Source organism: Rhinolophus sinicus, chromosome 15 (assembly GCF_057876585.1).
Source record: "Rhinolophus sinicus isolate RSI-liver-muscle chromosome 15, RSI-T2T, whole genome shotgun sequence".
In the NCBI taxonomy this organism is placed as follows: domain Eukaryota; kingdom Metazoa; phylum Chordata; class Mammalia; order Chiroptera; family Rhinolophidae; genus Rhinolophus; species Rhinolophus sinicus.
The window spans coordinates 53,487,798-53,508,739 of record NC_142515.1 but is presented as its reverse complement, the minus strand read 5'-3'; the positions used below and the strand labels follow the sequence as shown (position 1 = coordinate 53,508,739).

The 20,942-nt window shown below is 42.4% G+C and overlaps 1 protein-coding gene across 39 annotated transcripts in view; it reads left to right on the top strand.

Moving 5' to 3' along the window:
• Positions 1-20,451, top strand: part of KCNMA1 (potassium calcium-activated channel subfamily M alpha 1) — a 713,000-nt gene extending 692,549 nt beyond the window's left edge. For 12 of the 39 annotated variants that reach the window (XM_074339645.2, XM_074339640.2, XM_074339642.2 and 9 more), the window contains 4 exons: positions 1,261-1,379; positions 2,933-3,157; positions 5,459-5,487; positions 12,575-20,451. In XM_074339645.2, coding sequence (XP_074195746.1) covers positions 1,261-1,379; positions 2,933-3,157; positions 5,459-5,487; positions 12,575-12,729 — 528 coding nt within the window. In that variant the 3' untranslated portion in view covers positions 12,730-20,451. Of the gene's footprint in view, positions 1-1,260; positions 1,380-2,932; positions 5,602-12,574 lie in introns of those variants that run through there. The other 27 variants (XM_074339655.2, XM_074339650.2, XM_074339658.2 and 24 more) reach the window with 5 other exon arrangements.
• Positions 20,452-20,942: the final 491 nt, after the last annotated feature.

Here is a 20,942-nt window from a genome sequence, read left to right as displayed (position 1 = left end):
ATAGCAACTCACGTGGATCCTTTAATGTCTCTAATTCCAGACCCAGGTCTTCTAATTTCTGAGGCTGGACCCAGTCACTCTCCCCCATGCCCTCCCTGCTGCAGAAGTGACCAATGTCTCCCTTTGGGTTCCACACACCAGCCTGCTTCAAGCACTTTGGCAGAAGTACGTAGTCTTAACCCTTATTCCCAGCCCTACTCCAGGGATGCGTTCAAGGGTTGGAGCCATAAGTCTTGGGACCAGTAAACCCATTGCACAAATAACAGTGTCGCCCAAGGAAAAGGGTTGCTTTCTTCAGAAACCCAGGTGCCGACTTGCACCATATTTTAGTTTGATTATGGGCAGGGACCTATATTTGAAAGGCAGTTTCCATAGCTAGTGGCTCTTTTTATCTATTACTTACTTACTGATACACTTTCAGAAGACAAAGACTTTATATAATGGTAACAGTTGGCTCCGTTTGTGTTCTCTAATATGATGCCCACACGGAGATTCCAATGACAGGAAGGGCAAGTGCAGTTACTTTGTTCCAAGGGAAGTCATTCTTCAGTGTCCTTCCTATAATAACGCCTACCTGGAGCCACCTGGCTGCATGAAGCCAGCATTTCCAAATGAATGAATTTGCTTTCACATTCCACATCAGGCCCCGGACTCTTAGACTGTGAACTGATTAGAACTGTGAATCCCAGTTATTCAGCCTACAGACCTCCAGCTCCTAGGGAAACACTTTCTCTTCCACTCTTGCCATCTCAGAGGTCTGTAAATTGTGCTTTTCACACAGTCCTTACCTGAAGGAGTCTGTCACCATAGTACCTGGTGGGGTCTTTTCTCCGTGCAGTGATTTTAATTATCACTCAAGCAGTTTTGACAACATGGTCAGATCACAGTGATTACAGCTAAGTTGGGGCTAAACATAATCACCATTTTGCAGAGCTGGCTTCTTTTCCTCAGCTGACCATACATCTGAGACCTTTCAGCTTTACACCCTCTCTTAAAGTGAGGGAGAGACACAGTCTCCTTAGAGCTACAGATGGAAAGCTAGAGAGAACCAAGGGAAAACCAGACATGGTTCCCCCAAATCACCAATGCTAGGTGTAGGCTGGTAACCACACTGACTTTTTCAGCCAGCGTCCCTCGGTACAGCCCTCCAACTCAGGAGACACCAAAACAAGCTTTCATGAAAAGGCCCATTTCCCCCTGGACCTCTACTTTCAGGCCAATAAAAGTGATGTTTCTCTCTGTTCTTTTGTTGTCTCCCAGGATGGTGGTTGTTATGGTGATCTGTTCTGCAAAGCTCTGAAAACGTATAATATGCTTTGTTTCGGAATTTATCGGCTGAGAGATGCTCACCTCAGCACCCCCAGCCAATGTACGAAGAGGTATGTTTGCGCTCTGTTCTCCCACGCGAATACAAAGACATAACTGCCATCTCCTGCCCCACCCCATGAAGGCAAAGGCCTTTATACATACTCTCAGAATGCAAATTACTCTGCCCACATTCAATCCAACACTGGGTTTGGAGATTATGGGAAGCTTTTTTCTTTAATTACTAATAGCAGATGTGAAGTCATTGTGAGAAGAATTCAAGTTTTCTAGAATAGTTCCATCTCCTAATTATAAAAGTTTGAATAGAAGCATCTCCTCCAAACTCCAGCTACTAGGATAATTCTGTTGGTACCTTATATAGAGATGTTTCAGATTGCTAGTGTTTAAGATAAATGGTTCCTTTGCCATAGCTTAGAGGCCTATTTTTACTTAATATATGTTTAATTGACTCACTCATTTACTTTAATATATTTAATAAAATTGTATATTTTCACCTTAAGCAGAAAAAACAAGTTTATGTATGCTAGTTATATTTTTCCAATATGCATTAAAATAAATTCATAGCGGCCCCAAATTAAAAGTACATCCTAGAATTACCAAAATCAGTGTATTTGCATAATATACCCCAGGAAATAGTGCTGTAGAGATGGGTGTTTCTCAGGCCTGCTTGCATATTGGAATCCCTCGGGGTGCTTTTTAAAAATACTCTGATTAGTCTGACTTAACTTGTCTGGAAAGCAATCTACATATAATTTTTTAATGCCCAGAAGTTCCAGTGTATAGGCAGGTTGAGAATAAGTGCTATAGGCCAGTGTCTTCTCAAAGTTTACTGAGCACAACAGTCACCTGCAAAACTTGTTAAAATGCACGTTGCTGAACCCCATGCCCAGAGCATCTGATTCAGTAGGTATGGGGTGCGGTTGCTTAGGAATTTGTGTTTTTAAGACGTTCCCAGGCGATGCTGATATATTTGGCCTGAGGACCACACTTGGAGATCCACTGCTGTAGATGAAACAGTGATTTTTTTTTTTTTAAAGTGTTAACCAGAGAAAGCTGATCAAATTGAGGAGAACAGTTAAAACAGGACTGACTTATAGTCAGGGAGGTGTTTTATATTTTTCTGTTTAGTTAAATGCCCACCAAAGTTGATTTTTAAAAAGTAAAGAGTGAGGACAAACTAAGAAGATGCTATGCTACGGCAAACAATGATCCTGTGACGTATTTCTGGAATTGTCAGGTCATTCTGGAAGGACAGTCCATGAAACCTCCTGCAATGCACTTGGGCTACTCAGGATCAGAAGGGAACTTGACATTGTATTGAAAGAGGCTCATAGACCATAGGAAGCAGAGTTTGGTTTTCCCCTTACCAGCACTAATTCAGCATCTTGAGATGCCAGGACTCATGGTTGCTCGCCTCTGTTGAGCTAAACCGAGGAAGATTTAGTTCAACTTGGAAGATCATTTTTAAGGCCTTGAACCCCTAGAAGTCCTCCTTCCAGATCCTCTGATAGACCTAAGGGACCAGGCAGTTCCTTTTAATTCAGAGAGAGGTGAAATGTCCACCCCGTCATCCTCATTCTGTGACATCTTTGCTCTCCCTGCGCAGGTATGTCATCACCAACCCCCCATACGAGTTTGAGCTCGTGCCGACGGACCTGATCTTCTGCTTAATGCAGTTTGACCACAACGCCGGCCAGTCCCGGGCCAGCCTCTCCCATTCCTCCCACTCATCCCAGTCCTCCAGCAAGAAGAGCTCCTCCGTTCACTCCATCCCGTCCACAGCAAACCGACCGAACCGGCCCAAGTCCCGGGAGTCCCGAGACAAACAGAAGTACGTGCAGGAAGAGCGGCTGTGACATGTGTATCCACTGCCACCGTGTGTAAAACTGTATCTGCCACTCATTTCCCCAGTGGGTGTTTCCAACAGTAACTTTCCCCATTTCCCCCTGTAGTCTGCCCCCCTTTTTTTACACATATTTGCATATGGATGATAGTGTGCATGTGGTTGTCATTTTTATTTCACCACCATAAAACCCTTGAGCACAATAGCAAATAAGCCGAAGGACCAAAAGTTATTTATGATCCTAGGGGAAAAATAACCCAAAGGCATGCTCCAGACATCAGTAGCTCACTGCAGGAATGAGTGCACAGATTAGCAGACAGAACTTGCGATCGAGGTTAGTTAGGTAAAGCAAGGTGATGTAGTTAATTTAGTTGACGTAGAAGAAAAGTTTATTCTGATTTATCAGGATGATCCGGGTGCCTTGGGTTTTGATTTTGTTGTTTTCCTTTCTTTCTTTTTTTTTATACACACATAATAATATATACACATGTTTATTTGAAACAAGCAACCAAAAAGCAACGACAATATTTTGATTGTTTTCACTCTCTAGGCCGAAGTATTGCGAAGCATTTGAAAAGCTTTCGCCATTCGTGTAGATGATTATTAAGCACCTGCTTGTTGTAAGAGAACGTCTGAGATTTTTTTAGTTACTAACCAAGGCCTTTGGTCCCAGAGTTAGCTTCCTTTGGGAATTCAGATGAGCATTTCTACCCTTACCTTGGAGGAAAGAATAGTATTCCATTTGTGGATGTATCAAATTCTAGTCATTTAATTTTAGTGAAAAGCGGTTTGATTGCATATTAAATTGTTATTCTGTCTCCTTACGCTGCCATATGAATAGCTATTTTTTTTTCTTTCACTTTTTGACATTTGGGATGAAAAGCCATATGTATCATAAATATCAGATGTAAGTCATTAAAAACTGCCTTCCTGGGACTTTTACATCTTTTAAAAGGTGAATTACTTACCTTATGTACAGAATAAATAATGCTCAGGAAAGAGCAAGTATTTTTCCACGCATTCTCAGGGGACCTTTTTACTCCCCTCTGTTTGATTAGCTAGGGTCCCTATGCCAGGTAGGAGGAAGGGCTGGGCCCGCGGAAAAGCAAGAGGAAGATAAACCCAGCAGCAGATCATGTTTTTGTAGGAGCCGACATGCTAAATAAATCAGAATGTAGGAGAATCAAGCCACAGTTGACTCAACAAAGACAAAAGCCAGCTACCACCGTAAACTGTTGGGACAGCTGCGTGAGGCTGGCTGTCCCAAAGCAGAAAGCGCCAGGGGAAAATTACTCCTCATCAATTTCTTTAACATAACCAATTCACTTAGGCAGGGGAAGGACAATCATAGAGAACCTTCTCCTTGTCATTATGAGATGGGGAGGACAAGAAGAGTACAGCAGGGAGCCAGACACATTTTGGTATAATAATTTTTTTCTTTTGTTTTCTTTCTTTTCTCAGTAAGCAAGAGGGGACAGGTAGAAAAATACCCTTTTTTCAGAATACAGTTGTCAGATGTCTTATGCATGCAAATCATGCTTTAGGCAGTGCAGTTACTCTTTAAAAATTGGCCCACTCCACCTTAACCAAATTCTGATATAGATGGACTAGCCCTGGGCTGGTATGTACATATTTGCAATGTTTACTTTTAAAATTTTCCATCGAATAGAATAAGGGTGAAGGGGAAGAGAAAAATGTCACAGCTGTACCATCTCTAAAAAGGTGTTTTTATGGTGAATGTTTTGGGTTTAGATTTTGGATCCCCTCTCCCCCCAAGCATGACAGTGTTGGAGATTTGCTTGCTGTGTGAATTGACAAGCACTTTTACTGACAAAATGGTGAGGCTCAGTCAGAACCTCCACCCCCACACCGAAGACAGGGCATGCAGTATTCAAACCAGTAATGGGGTAGGGAATAATTGTATACATGTATATTAAAAAGCCCTATGAGTGGAAGATTTTTTTCAAATTATTTTTGTCCCTATATATAATTGATTTATATATTACGTATAACTATCTTTTTATATATAACTATATAAATATCTCTCTATGTATAGACATATATACATATGTATGTACACACACACACACACACATACACACACACACACACATATCCCCTAGTTTTGGTTCATGAAGAGCTCTTCATGCATTCTTTGCAAAGGAGGTTATAAAGTTACGCCCTCAGAACATTTATAACTATAAGAATGTGCCAGTTAAAGTGCTCAACAGGAAATATGACAGTTTAAAAGCATTGTAAAACTCACATAGCTTACTTCTCTCTCTAAAGTGCAACAAGGATGAATAGAATGGGCCAAGGTATGACAATTAATGGTTCTGCATGACCTAGCCACTGCTGGGGGTTTTCTTCTATAACGTTGTCCTTGTGAAAACTTTTGTGAAATTAAAAAAAAAAAGGAGTTACAAATTTTATTCTGTTATTGGTTTGTTTATTTTTATTTCTACTGTTCTGTTTGTGGTTTTATTTCTTTTGTTTTGCTTTTTATTTTTTCCTCCCCATCTCCCCTCTTTTCCCGTTCCTTCTTCTCCTCCTCCTTCCTTCACTTTCTAAATTGCTCAGCGCAATGAGGCTGTGCTCCTGCTACTGCTAGACCCCTTAGAGTTTGTTTTGGTGTTCTTGGGTTTGGGGTTGGGTAATATGGGGGCAACTTCTCTCCATCTGGCTTGCCTTTAAATCTGCACGTGGCCTCCCTGCCCACCTTGGTACCTTGCTCCAAGTTCAAAAGCATCTTCCCATCAAGAAACCCAGCTTCCTCCACTTCCCCCCATTACCACCACCCCAACCCAGCCCGCCATCCGTCTGTCCACATCTCTGTGTTTATCTTGGCAAGACCTACTAAATCAAGTGATGATGCCAGGTGATAAACTTTTCTAGAAAACATATGCAGCTATTCCATTTGGCGAACCTGCTTCTTGGTTAATATTTTATCCTCCTTTTGATTGAAACCAGGAGGGTTATTAATGGCAAAAGCATTGATCTTCTTTATGTTTGATCAGTATGACCCCAAATTAAAACTGTTCAGCTGTACGTATTAACTCAATAGCCCATACCCAGTCACCTGGGGGCTGATGATTCAGTCTCTATATCACCCAGGTCTCTCCTGCACTTGCCTTTCAGACATTTGTTAAATCCCAACCAGAGATTGGGCAGATAGAGAGAAGTAAATCCAAAATGTGTTTTATATACAATCTGTTAGCAGCTCTGATGAGATGCTATTGTGACGGGAATGGAATGGGAACAGACTGTGATGTGTGATGAAATATGGGGATTTTCAGCACACAATTGAGAGTTGGCTGTACTTGGGTAATGATATATTCAATGAAGAAAAAGGTATTAGTATGACTTCTATTTTATTAGCCCAAACTACTATGTTATACTTTCCTTAATAGAACAAAGAGTCTCCTCCATTGTTTTCTGTGTGACCTCAAACTTCCCGTTCCTCTTGCAGCTTCTCTTATGAAGGAGGCATACGGGTTTTTTTGTATTCGGTCTCTCCTCTTTCCCCTCCCCACTGGAAAAAGAAATCATTAGGTAAGGGTAGACAGTGAAACAGCTATTTGAGGAGAAAGTATGTGCATTTAAAAAGAACAACAGCTAGAAACTCAATTATCTGCCATTCTAGAAGAGAAGCAATTTGTAAGCCATTCAGTCCAATTTGCTTTAGGCTTCGAAAGGGGTAAACATTAATTTAAGTGGGTAGAATAGGAGGCACAGTGAACCTTCTCAGCCTCAAAACACAGACGATCATGAAATCATCAATATCCCTAAGGACAACTACTCAGGGTCCTTCCTGAAACCAGTTCAAAAGGATACGGAGAAAGCTGGACCCCTCTAGGTATAGTTAGATTTCTACCACAGTTGGCCAAAGTTTCAAATTTTGTTATAAATACTAAAAGTTATGACTCAGAACTTTACTCACAATAGGTGCTCAATATATATTTTGAAATAAATTGACCTTAAACATTTTTATACCTTTCATCATCTTATAAATTATCTCTACCCCCTTGGCTTATCTTTAAAAACACACAACAAAAGGCCTGTAGGTGCTTCGCCAGGCCACTGTGCTGTTGGCACTTTTTCGAGCTAGGTACACAGCATCTGAGAAAGGGGAACAATCCTGTAAGCTGGGTGAGTAGAGAGACTGACTGTGCCTTCTGCCAGCCTTGTCAAGGTCTCAGGTGACCAGAAAAACCTTTTGACTGGCTCTTTTTCAGCTTGGGAAAAGCCTAAAGGTGTCTGCATCCCAATAGAGACAATTAAATAAACCTGCCAGGTTCCTATAGCAACAGGATCCTGGAGGAGAAAGGGGAGTACAGAAACTTCAGGGCCTGTGGAAGTCAAGACGGTAAAAATCAATGTCTCAGTCAGCTTCTTTCAGCCCATCCCTGCTTTGTCATAACATGATAAAGAAGTAGCTGTGGGCACCTGTCACTAACCTGGCTTCCTGTCTCCCACGGAGAGGTTGCACATTCATTGCATGGGGAAGCGAGAGGCATTATTCCTGCCTCCTGAAAACGAAAAGTGCAAATTTCACCCTCCAGGGGTCCAGGGGCCAGGAGGGGGCAGCTTGCTCTGCCCAGCAAATGGCAGCATTAGACTTTCAGTTGAAAAGAGGCAAATGCAGTCATAGAGGACAATTGCAAAGAAGTGAGACAGTTTTCATAAACGGAACTGCTCCTGTTCTGGTTGGTACAAATGATTTTCATTTCTATAAAATAGCCACATTTTGCCCATGGAGAGGCTGTGTGCATGGGCGGGAGGCATTGGGAGCCTTGGGGTCTGCGGGGAAGAGGGCGAGTGCCAGACTGTATCTCAGAAGCGGGAGATGTGAAACCATGCAGCATTACCTTTGGAGGCTGAGCTCATTGTCAGCTCTTACCCGTCCTTGGCTGTTATCGCTATCCAAATGGAACTATTTCTTTCAAGCCCTTTCTCTCTAAACCTCAGCTTGTGGTACAGGGAGAAGAGGACCAATTATTCCAAATGCCTTTGCTGTATCATCACCTTTAATGTGTTCTCCTCTGGGGTGCAGTTATATGAAATGGCTAAATCCCACAGGATTGAGCCAGCAAAGAGACAGCAAAGAGACTGTTTTCCCATTACGGCCTGTTTCTCCTTTCTAGGTCCCCAGGCAGTTCTCTCAGCCTGGATCTAGGGCCCTTTTCCACCATAGCTTACTATTCTGGGATGCCTTGTGGCTGGAGGAAATCCTGCCCCTTACTCTGGTCCCTTCAATCCCAGTAATGAAAGTAGAAATGGAAGATGGAGATGGTTTGCAGGTGGGATAGGGTGCCTGTTGAGTGAAAGCTAGTATTTCAAAGACACAGGTACCACAATAGGGAGGCAGCCTGGACGTCCCCGGGCAGATCACCAGTCACCCCTGCTTCTCCTCACCTCCCAAATGAAGACTACCCAACCAAACCCTCCTCTGTTGTCTCTACGGCCACAATCCTTATTCTTCAAGCCAGCACTCCAACGTATATACCTCAGTTCTCCACTCCCAGCTCATTTGCAATCACACCGCAAAAGTACTACCTATTCTTCCATAGTCTTTTAGTACTGAGAGGACTTATGTGAATGCTAACCTTATACTAAAAGCTAACACCTCGGTGCTTACCACAGGCCAGACATTCTTCTAAGCACTTTCCATATATTAACTCATTCAATCCTTAACACAACCTCAGGTGTAGATGCTGTTGGTATCTCTGTTTGAAAGATGTAGACTCTGAGGGACAGATTTGTTCAGATTCACCTAGCCAGGAAGTGGCAGAGTTGAATTTAGAACTGGAGTCTATAAATTTTGCCACTCTAGTAGAATGCCTGGTGATATTACTAATAATGCTAATAGTCTTAACAGCTCACATTTCCTTACCATATATCTGGACCAGTGATAAGTGATTCATCGGCTCTGGTCCTTTTCATCTAAACAACATGAGGAGAATCCTATCATTAGCCCCGTTTTACAGAAGAGAAACTAAAGCTTCGCTAAATTACATAATGACTTGCTCAGAGCGCGGCAACTAGTATGTGAGAGAGCCAGATCCATGTGAGCTTAACCTACTGCCCTAGGCCATCTCCTTGGCCTATACCTCATTGCTTGTCCATGCCTGACAGCTCATGGCATGGCTAGTCTTGATAGGTGACACCTCCCAAGGGCAGTGTCAGTTCTTTTGCCAGCATCTCTCTGCAGTTATTTTGCCGGTTTTTATCTTGCTCTACTAGCCCCCAGGCCACAGACTGTGTGCAGTGCCACTCCTTCCCTAACTCCTGGCAGGACACACATTGTACTCACAGTGATGACATCCTGCATCTCATCCTCAAGAAGCTTATTAACAAATGGGGCTATTTTTCTCTGGCAGTGAGGAGGCCCTCACAGCCAGATCCATTGCCTTTCTCATTTTAAGGATAAGATAAAGCTCCCAGAAATCTTTCTGGTATCTGGGGTAAGCAGGGAGAGGACTCATTTGAATTCCTTCCCTGAGCACCCTTTCTTATGGCCAATCTTGTAGCCACCCCTGGGCACAGTTTCTCCTTTGGAAGGCAAGATTCAATAAACCCAAGTGGCATTGTTGTCCTCAAAACACTCTCCGTTGAAGGGGAACGACTGGCAATCATTAAGTGTGTGCTCCCCTGAAGCCCTTTGGGAGAATCTCTTCATAAAATATCTTTGCCCTGAGACATTTAGTACAATGCTCAGAGTATTAATATATTTCCATTTCCCCAACATCTTATCTAACCAAGTCTCCGACAATACATATATTTATATCTTACAACCTCCCGCCCCCCGAATTAAGAAGCCTGTCTCTCAGGCATAATGAGAACCTCAGCTTATCACCAGCATGTGCTTTAATGCAACTCCTTCTTGTGTTGAAGCTGAATGGCCAAAGCACAGGGGATACTCTACTCAGATTTTCTTTCCTTCTTTCTTTTTTCTTTTTTTTTTTTTTTTTTATAGCAGGACATTTAAAAGGAAACAGAAAAAAAGCTTAAATGGGGAAATAATGCTTTCTTTCTTACAGACAGCAGAAGGAAATTGATATTCTCTCTGCTGTGTAAGGTCAAAATGCCAACTTTGAACTGCAAAGACTAAATTCTGAACAATTATTGTCTGCAGCAGTTGTAAAAATTTCAGCAAATTGCAGCTGTCTCAGGTCTTTCACCCAAAAGACCTACTCGTTTCCATAAGCAGAGTTCACTCTCCCTTCTAACCTGGCATGTCCAAGCCAGCACTAAATCCCTTTGCAAAATCGGTCCACACGATGGTATGGCCAACACCAAAAGCAGCTCAGGCAAACAACGCTGACGCTGGGTTCAGCGCTTCTGAAAATCATCTTTACACATAAACCGTTGGAAAAAGTCATAGTTTGAAATTGTTTCAGCGGCCTGGCAATGCTTTTAAAACATGATAACCATCACACTTTACTCCTCTCTGAAAGGTTAGTTTAATCGTAGATCACAAAAAAATTGGTTTCCACAAATGCATAATGGTTCATCTATGTCACACTTGAACTAAATGGTTTTTTAAATGGAGCTGAAATTATTTTGATGTGTACACAGTCCCAGGTTTCTATACAACCTTTTTTAACCAGCCCATCAGTAACCTTGCCTCTAAAGCCTCATTAATAATTCAGATGTGCTGATGACTTTAAAAGATCTATGGAATTGAAGCTTAGGGAAAAAAAAAAAAAAACTCTGCTTGACAAAAAGATAAATGAATGTAGAAAGAAGCTGTAGGAGTCTGGCAAGCTGTAGATCATCTCAGAGCAGATTGTAACTTTATCATTCTGTCAGGGGGAATAATTTAAAGCACTTAATCAGTTAGCTTCACTGTGAGGATGTAGCATTATGAATTCCTATCGTCCAATCTGTTCAAATCAAAGTGAACTTAATTATAATAGGTGAGAGAGCCAGAGCAGGAGACAGGGGGGTAGAGAGTGATCCAAGAGGCAGTAAGTTTCCTGGGGGGTAAACTGAGCTGCTGAACAAAGGGTAGTGAGTAAGATTTCACCAAGGCACAGCCTCGCTCCAGCGATAGTGGTTACATTGAGGGCTCAGGGTACTTGACCCAGCAAAGAAACCTATGGACCAAATTAAAATAAGCAGTGTGGTCATGAGCTGATGATAGATGCTGAGTTTATAAATCAGTCGCCACAGAGGGACACACACACACACACACACACACACACACACACACACACACACACACACACTGTCAAGCCAGGTGAGCAATTTTTGTGAACATATCAGTCCAGGACCACTGACAAGACAGTTATGAATTGTTCTGCTAGGCAGAAGAGGAGGCCGGAGAGGTCATTGTCTCTATAGCAGTGGGTGTGCATGAAAGCTTTTCTCATTTTCTTTTCTTTTCCTAAGTCACTAAAATGAGGCGAGTGATTCCCAAGTTAGAATGTCCTATTCACCCAATCTCTTCATATCTATACACATGGCCTATTTTCCAGAAAATGTCAATCCTAGAAAGGGACGAGGATGAGGGCTGAGTCTTGTAAAATAACTCTGAACTGTTAAGAGGATGCTGGCCATTTTCATTCCCACCCCAGCCCCCGAACGCCCTGGCTCAGCATTCTTTCTCAGCCATCCCTGCCTTTAGGGTGGAAATGAAATGCCAAGACTTCTTCTAGCTCCCTTGTCAACAGTGTGGGTTATTATAGTCAGTTAAGATGGTGCCACTAGAAATTCTTTTCATAACTTTATACCAACACAGACTTTTCTTTCTTGAAATAAAAGCCACCTCAAAAATCCTCTTAAAACATTGTTTGCTATCTGATTTTCACTCTCATTGGCTAGCAAATTCTGTGGGCTTACTTTAAGACCCTTGAAACTGGCTGCAAAAGAAAGAGAAGAATGGAATAGTTGAGATGTATTTGCAGTGTGCTTTTTACAAGCAAAGCCACATAAAGGCTGGGAGAAGGAGATCTTGCATATGATTCGAGATGTGTCTGTGACAGACACATGCTCCTTCTAGTCCATTCAAATCAACGGATGCACAAACCTTTCCGCAGGCACAATGTCTGTACCCAATATGTGATCTATCAGCATCTCCTTCACACCAGAGCTTTTCAGGCCACAAAGGAACCCCAGAGAACCTCGCCAGAGTTCGCTTTCCAACTTCTCTTTATTCTCTGAGGTCCACCCATTGTGCCTCGAGTCCTACTGGCCCATTGGTCATCACTTGCTATGGCAACAGAGGTATGTTTCAGGTTCTGGGGTTCTCCCTACATTGCACTGTCTCTCTTAGCAATGACTCACTGTCAACTTCTATCTATTACCTTTTGCATTTTTCAATGAACTTTCCAAAGGCTTTACCCTAGGACTAATTAAGCTTCTTATTTCTCCTTCTTCTTCTCTATCCATTTTGCCCTTTAGCAGAAAAGAAATGGTTTACAGATGAACCGGATAATGCCTATCCCAGAAACATTCAAATCAAGCCCATGAGTACCCACATGGCTAACCAGATCAACCAATATAAATCCACAAGCAGCTTGATTCCACCAATCAGAGAAGTTGAAGATGAATGTTGACTCCCAGGAGACCAGAACTATTTTTTTAAAGCCTGACAAACTTCATAAATGGTGATGTGACTTTTCTTCCTCTTACATGCCGAATCACTGGTGGAAACCTTAGGATAAGCGAGATTTGCAAGAAAAATAAAGTAGACAGATCTTTCTCTTTGTCTGCCTTGAATATTGCTTCCATGTATTTTGGAAAAGAAAATGATTTCATTTATAAATGAACATACTAAAATAGTCATGTATAGCCTCTAGCATTTTAAATTATTTTTATTTATTAGAAAGAAAATCTATTTTTCCTTTTTTTCATTGTCAAATATCTTCCCTATATCTAAACAATGCAAAATCAAAATGAATAAGTGGCCAGACTCCTTAATGCGTGTATCTCTTCTTTTTCTTTGAGGAGAATGATGGTCACCACCACAATTAATTGTAATGATGGGAAATGGATTATTAAAACCATTTTAAAATGGTTCAATGATGTAAACATGTATTTTAGTAAATTCAACAAAGAAGACAAATGGGGGCAGGTGAATTTCCTGGATGGGTGTGTATTTTGGCTGCATTGACACCAGCTCTTAATAAATGGAAACATTTATTTTCACAGTTGAAAGTCATATTTTTGTAGTTTTAGTTTTCATTCTGTATCTTTTATCCCTATGTTCATATCCCTTAAAAGGAAGACCTTCTTGCAGCTTTTCTACAGTTGGCAGATCAGGTTAACCCAGCTGCCTAACAATCCCAGGAGGGTGGGGAGCATGCCTGGGACATGGAAGTTGAGGGCCAGATGCTCGCAAGACATTGGTCTGTTTGTTGTTCTGATGGTGGGGACTCCTACCTGCTGTTATACTTCTCATTTCATGTCTCCAAACCATCCACGCAAGTAATTTCAACTTTGGAAGTGGACTTTCTCCCTATTCCCCATGTGTCAGAGCTTTCAGTTTGAAAGTTTATAAATACTAATGAGTAGTTTTGCTTAACAATAGGATGTGATAATACATTCATTCTTCTCACTGAATTTTTCTTTAAAAGTCAGAAAATGTCTATGATCAAGGAGACAACTTTTACCCAGATTTTAGTTTTGCAGGCTTTCCTTTAGTTGCTGGGACAAAACACACAAACTTACTACAACAATATAAAAAAAAAATAGTAACAACAAAAGGAAAGCAACGAATGCACTTAAAACAGATTGTTAAAAAAGTCCTTTGAATATTACCAGCAATGAAATCAAATCAAATGTATCAGCCACTTCCAACTGTGGTCAAAAGATTTTTCTAGCCATCAGACACAATTACCATGTCTCAGAGCTCTGTTGTCGCTCGCATGCTCAGTGTACAGTCATCCCGGCTATTGTTACGTTCCAAACGATTTAGCAAGTCTTCTAACTTCAAAATTATCAATCTTTGGTACAATCATCGGGATCTCTGGAGAAGCATGGCTGTGACAGTGATTTTTATGTGCTGAATCTGTGGGCACTTGAAGAAGCCAAACTTACCAAGATCTCCTCCAAAGTCCCATGATACCTTGATTCCATTAATTCTTTAGACCATGACCTGGTGTTGCCCTAGTATGTTAGTGCAAATCCGATCAAAGCCAAGCAATGAACTCACCATGAAAACATAGGTCCACATGAAGTACACCAATTACCAACGTAGGCAAAATGAGCTTCCAGCTCCATCCACTCCCTGCAGAGCCGGTGTAGTCGTACGTCCACCTCCTAGGCGCCATCCTGAAGTCACTTGTCAGACTGTGTTGTCACATTTTGTAGAATTAGTTCTATCAAAGTATTGTGAATATAATGTATGTTCAATTGGATTGTTTAAAAACTACTTATAACCAATCACTAGTCTATTCAGCAGACTAAAATGACGTCAGCAGTCTATATTCAGGCTTATAACATTTCCTGGTTTCCAACAGAAATAAAATGGGTTTGTGGGGTGAAACCCTTGCTAGGATTTTACAACTTTCCTGAAAGCTGGATCTGCTTCTACATAATGATTTTGCATTGGGGTCACCTTAGTACATTCACATCAACCCACGCTCTTCTTTCCCTTATGAACTCTGGTGGACTCTAGTTCCTGAGAAGCATTTCTGAATTTTTCATAATGATTTGGTCTCCTCTGGCAAGTGATGGTCACCTAAGGGGTCTTAGAGGAATTTAGGCAACAGGGTCCCATGCCCGCTGCCCTCTCTTTTCAATCTCTCCATACCAAGTCAGTCTGGAAGCGGAAATGGAAACTCCATGCCCATCGTGGCTAGAGATTTGAATCTGAACTTTTGCTTTTATCCAAATGGCTAAGATGGTTTTTTACTAGAAAACTAGTTAGCGGGAATCCGTTTTCTTCTAAGGTATAACAGCAAGCTCATGCTGTTTTGGCTTTGTAATAATGGATTGTTCTGGGCCAGAAAATAAAATCAGACATATTTTTAAGGATGTATGCAAATAATTGGTTGTTGGCTCCTTTGGAGAAAGCTGCTTCCCAGTAGGTTGAAAACGAAATGAAAACAGAAACAAGATTGTAAGAGCACTAAAGGGCTCAGGGGAGCATGAGAGCTTCCTGGGTTGTCCCTACTTGTTGAGCTCTCTGGCCCTGAGGGAGAGCTCATCCCATCCCACAGGGACAGACTCGTCTTTCTGGATAAATTCAGCATAGACCAATGGTCATCATTGGTACAGACAGTGTTCTGAGGCTCTGGTCTCCCATCCCAGTTTAGGATTCCAAGAAAGTCATTTCCCCAAACTAAAGACTCTTGGTGCTTAAGGAATCAAAGACTCACCAACGGGCTCTTTGAAAAGCAGAAAGCACCTGCTTATAAAGGCATCATCACCATCATTATCTTTCTTTTTAAGGATACTTTTACTTTTGTCTGAGCAATTTTGTATTTTAAAATATCACCTTGAGTCAATATAAGACACTTCAAAACTGATTGCAACTAAGGCATTTTGGGGAATACCCAGAAACCCTGTCCTTTGAGAGGCTGGGGCATCTTATAATATACTTGGTTCAAAATTTAGTTGAAGAGTTAAACTGCGAATTCAAACTGGCTAGGATTGGAAAGGGGGAAGTGAGAAAGTGTAAGAAAATTGGGGATATTTTCATGTTGAAAGGTGAAAGAATCCGACTTTCCTACTTATGGTTTAATATGAGCATTTTCGAGCTACGTCTGCAAATAACTAGTGACGCACATTGAAGTGTTGTGTAAACTCTCTGAGTCTCAGTAACCACATTTGTAAATGAGAGTGATTCATCTAGATGACCCCAAGGTCCCTTTGAGATCTGAGAGGACATGATTAAGTTAGGAGTGGGAGCATGGGAACAAGCCCTGGGCGACCATCTTGTGCTGTGCTAGAATGGTAGTTCCCCTTGCTGCATCACCCAAGCAGGGCTCCTAGGGGACTGTACACTTCTGCTCTGGACACATCACAGTTGGGTTCATTCTTCTGCTCTACCCTTTGGAGTCTCCTTAGGTTCAAAATGCATATTTGAAAATTCACATTTTCCTGGATCCCATTGATCAGATTTTGTGTGTGTGTTTCTAGGGTTTTCTTTGCAATCTCATTCCTGCCTGCCCGTTTTCTTGGTTCGAGGCTCAGTTTTGATCAACCCCTTCACTTCTGACCCATCACTCCAATTTCCAATGTGTAGTTTGAGACTCATGGATTCTGGATTCCTGAAGTTTTCTTCGGTTTTGTTTCTGCATGTGGATTTAGGCTTCAGGGAGAAACTAGTCTTAATTATCATTTCATTTTTCTATCCTCTGTTTATTCGATGTTTTTTTTTTTTCTTCCATTAGTACATTAACTATCTCCTTGCTACTTATATTCATAGAGTCTAATTTTGATCTATCATTTTTCATTGCCAAAGAGAACCTTGGTAAATTAAAAAAAGAAGGGAGGGACAAAGGGAGGAAAAGAGGTAGGAAGAGAGAGAAATAAAGAATATCAAGCCAATTGACTGGGATGTGAACCAGTTTTCATAGGAGACTAAGCAAATCTATTCAAATTAGACATGAAGTTCCAGTGCAGAATCTGTCTACTTTCTATTCTGGCCCTATACTCTTTTTTCTATTCTTTTCCTATTTGCTGCCTTTGGAATGGTGGTAAACTCACCAATCACAGTGGCCCTTTGTGGGGACAGAGTCCCAGAGAGCAGTTTCCAGGCTCTCGGTCTCACATGGAAAGGTGCTGGCTCGGGTCATCAGCTGTGACTAGTTGGCCATCAGCTGTTACCAGTGAGCCATTAGCCACTGATATAACTGCTGTGGCTACACTAGCAGCAAATGGGGGCTAGCAAGAAGATGGTGGCTGAACTAGCAAGCACAGATTGTGGATTACAGAGAGGCGGATTGCAGCTAGCAAGTGAGGTTGGTTGGCAGAGAAGCGGACGGTGGGTTGCCGATCATGTGGCTCCTGCTTCCTGTGTCTTCAGCCCAGCCTCCAGTGAGACCTTAGGGGTATGACTCCCCTATCTGTGGCTCCATGGGTGTTCCTTTTTGGCCTCACCATGTCCTGTGTTCTTACGTGGGGAGCGGGACCAGAGACCACGCATGACACCCTCAATGACACCATTTAAAGGACCCTTAGTAGTAGCTTGACTCATCATCTTTAAAAAATAGATGAAACTGAGAATTCACTTACAACTTACCTGGTAAACTGCCTTTCTGCCCCTCCCCTACTCACCCATGTTCCCGAAGGGCATTTTTTTCCTATCCAGTAGAGGTGATTTAACATTTAAATCCCATGTTCATTTGAAGAGGTGAGGTGGCCCTTTGTATTTATTTATGAGAGACTAGTAATTAGAAATGATTTCTAGCCATTCTATACTACCGTGGTCATATTGATTGTTCAAGTGAAATCTGTTTTGACTGGTTGTTGCCCATGCAATATCAGTTATTATTTTCAAAATTGCCATAAAACAAGACAATTCAGAGAACACTTTAATTTAATTTCCCAAGGAAAGATGGAGCATAATTTGCCATTCCTGTGGTAAGCTTGCTTGGAACACATACAGAGAGAAAGCAGCCCGTATTTCCCAAAGAGCAGCCCGTTAGCCCTGCAACAGGTGAAAACCCCATGATATCACAGCCTCCAGTGGTTAGGCTGGGGAGGAATTTTAAGTCTGACTGTGCGTACCAGCCCTTCTTGTTTTGCCTCATGTGTTAGCATGAAAATGAGCCTGAGACTTCTGTGTCTAAAGACGGACCAAACTCAGGACATCCATCAAGGAGCGAGGAAGAAAGAACAAAAGCAAAAGGATATAAACAGCATTTTAAAGCACCATCAGCCAGGAGCATGCACATCGTGGCACGAGTTAGTGCTTTGGGTTGAAAGAAGGAGGAGGTTGCATTGAACTATGTGGGTTGGGAAGAATACAGAGGAATATAATGCTTGATGGGTTTTGGAGGTATTTCAATAGGCAATGAATGACTGGAGAGATGTGGAACATGAGGGTTTTCCCAGAAAGAGGAGGTTTAATGGGCCATGGCTCATTGGTAGAAATGTGATTGCAATACATAGACCATTTTGTCTACGGTGGCCAGTTCACACAGGGGAGCTGAGGAAAACTGAAATGAGCCTTCGTAGAAGAGGCTAAGAAGTAGTACATAGGCTTAAGGGCCAGGCTAAAAGGTTGAGACTTGATTTAGAAAGTCATAGAAAGCCACTAAAAGTTTTAAACGGAGAGTGATGAACACCAATGTCTGTGCATTTTTCAGGTTGAAAGTTTTGAGATGGCAGTTCTTCCCGGAAGTCATCATGAGCGTGTGTGCAGACCTGAGCATTTTCTCAGTAGCATCAAGTCCTCAGGGGTGCAGAATCAGCATGTGAAGCACGCCAGGGATCGTAATAGTTGTAGCAGCTTAGATGGAGTTTTAGGGGCTGGTGTGGGGCGGGGTGTTGGGACAATGACTGTTGGGAAAAGGTTCTTTGTGAAAGAAACACTGAATTTGGACCTCAAGGGAAGAACCATGTGTAGAACTAAGAAAGAAGAAAAGAAGACAGATAGGGGGTCAGCAAATGCAGGCACTGAGACATGTTGCATGGGCTTCATTTAGAGTGGGAGAAGCTGAGAGTTAGCCATAAGGGACAGTTTTGCAGGCAAAAGGCAACTGGAAAGCAGAGCTGAGGAGAGGGTTCCAAATCCAATCCCTGTGGATTTAGAAGTCACACCCGCAGAGGTACTTGTAAAGTGGGGAGCGTGGCTGAGTTCTCCAAAGGAGAAAGTGTAGGTGTGGAAGATCAGAACATTGATAGGGGCTACATATTTTTAGGGACTAAAAGGAACAAATGAAGTAGGTAGTCTTGGGATAGGAGATTTGGGGTATTCTCGAGCCAGGAAAATGGGAAACAAAACAGGGGAACGTTAAGATAGAGAGGGCAGGTCATCTATGAGGCTGGAGAGGAAGGATGTTGGAGATGGTAACACAGAAGTAAAAGGACTCACTTGACAAGAGCAGGAATTTGCTCATGTGTCTTTATCCCCCAGAGGTTGTCATGAGGCCTGGCTCGGGGTGGGCAGTCAGGCAGCCACTGTGTGTTACTTTGGGCACCAGGGGCAATGGCGTTTGCCCAGGACTTCTGGGTCCGTGGCACTCTTCTTGGAGAAGGACTCAAAAGAGAGGGATTGTGAGGTGGGCCCTTTCTCTCACCTCTTTGTTCATGAAGCTCCATTGTGTCTCATCTTCCCTCACCCCTGAACAGCACACATCCTTGCAGCTTTGGTTTCAGCGTTCTTAAATACTGCAATCAGTTTGCTTCGGTGGCTTTTCTTGACAGGCAGCATGGGGAAAGAGGTTTTAGTGTTTTGACCTGGTGAAAACCGACTTTAATTTCTAGGTAGATTTTACATTTTAAAAGGATTTCTTTGGTCTGTTTATCCCCTTGAGGACTTCTGCGTTTCTTCTCCTCCACCTTGTTATTCTGCAGAACAAGGACACAAATGACCCCAAAGCTCTCCAGTGTGCTTGCCTGAGGAAGCATTACTGGGCCCGCTGTTCAGAATCTTAGACAGAAATGTAGACATGGCACTGACACATGCCTGCCAAAGAAAACCAGAGTTTTCCTCACATGGGATTCAGGGTCAATGTGAGAAGGCAGCCAGCAGGTAAGGAAGCCTTGCCAACAAGTTTGATGGAGCCCCACTTCCACAGTAAACCAAAGCCCTGGCTGCCCCAGAACAGCCTGTCCCCCTTCCCTTCCTTCCGCCAAGTATGGCCTGAGACACATTTGACCAGAACTGCAACATGTCAAACATAAACCAAGATCTGCCTGGAAATCTTAATTAAAAATGTTTCATTCCCAGGTGGCACGATTACATCCTGCCTAAAACTTCTGGCCCACATCCCACCACCCAGATGCTGAAAAGAAACTTTCCCCCACTTAACACCAAAACCTGCACTCAACATTACTTCAGGAGACAAAAAAAAAAAAAAAAAAAAGTACACTTACAGAGAGGGCAGCCAATATGTTCATTAAGGAAAAAGAGCGTGGTTTATTCATCTGTTTTTCAAACTTTCGATTGTTGGCATTACAATTACGATTAAAATTAATTGCTATGACCGAGCAGGAATTGGAGAGAATAAAGGCTGGTGCTCTGAAATGATCTACCCAACTTTGTCATCTGTAACAACCAGTGATAACTCTCTTGTCTTGTAAAAAGGGTTTGTACATAACTTGTACATGGTTTCATTTTGTATTTTTCGCAGATTAAAAATTTATGTATTTGTGTTCTAAAACAGGTCTTTCTCATGTCTCTGTAGCACCCACACGGCCACGGGAGTGGTGGGGGATGACTATAGCCAAGTCCCTTAGTTTTGGGCAGCCTGCTTTTGCTCTCTCTGATGAAGGCAAAGTTAGGGACTGATAGAACCACGCATGGGCTCGCCTTTCCAGCTTTGAGTACAAGTAGATTCCCACATCGCCAAGGACACTGTCAGGGGCTGCCAGCCCAAGGCTGCAATGGACAGTGGGGGAAAGAAGAAGCACTGTCATTAGATGTGGTGCTTGAGAATCCCTACAGGGCCACACCACCGCCAGAGGGGCCACATGCTCCTGCAGGAGGCGCCAGCATGCAGGCCTCTATAGTAATGGGCAGCCTTCAGATAGGCCCTGGCAAAGTTAGGACGTTTCTCTCCTCAGCCACCTGCTGCCAAGCTAGGTACCCTTTCTTGACAACTGCACCCTGAAACAATGTTCCTTTACTTTGCACTTAACTTATCAAAACCCA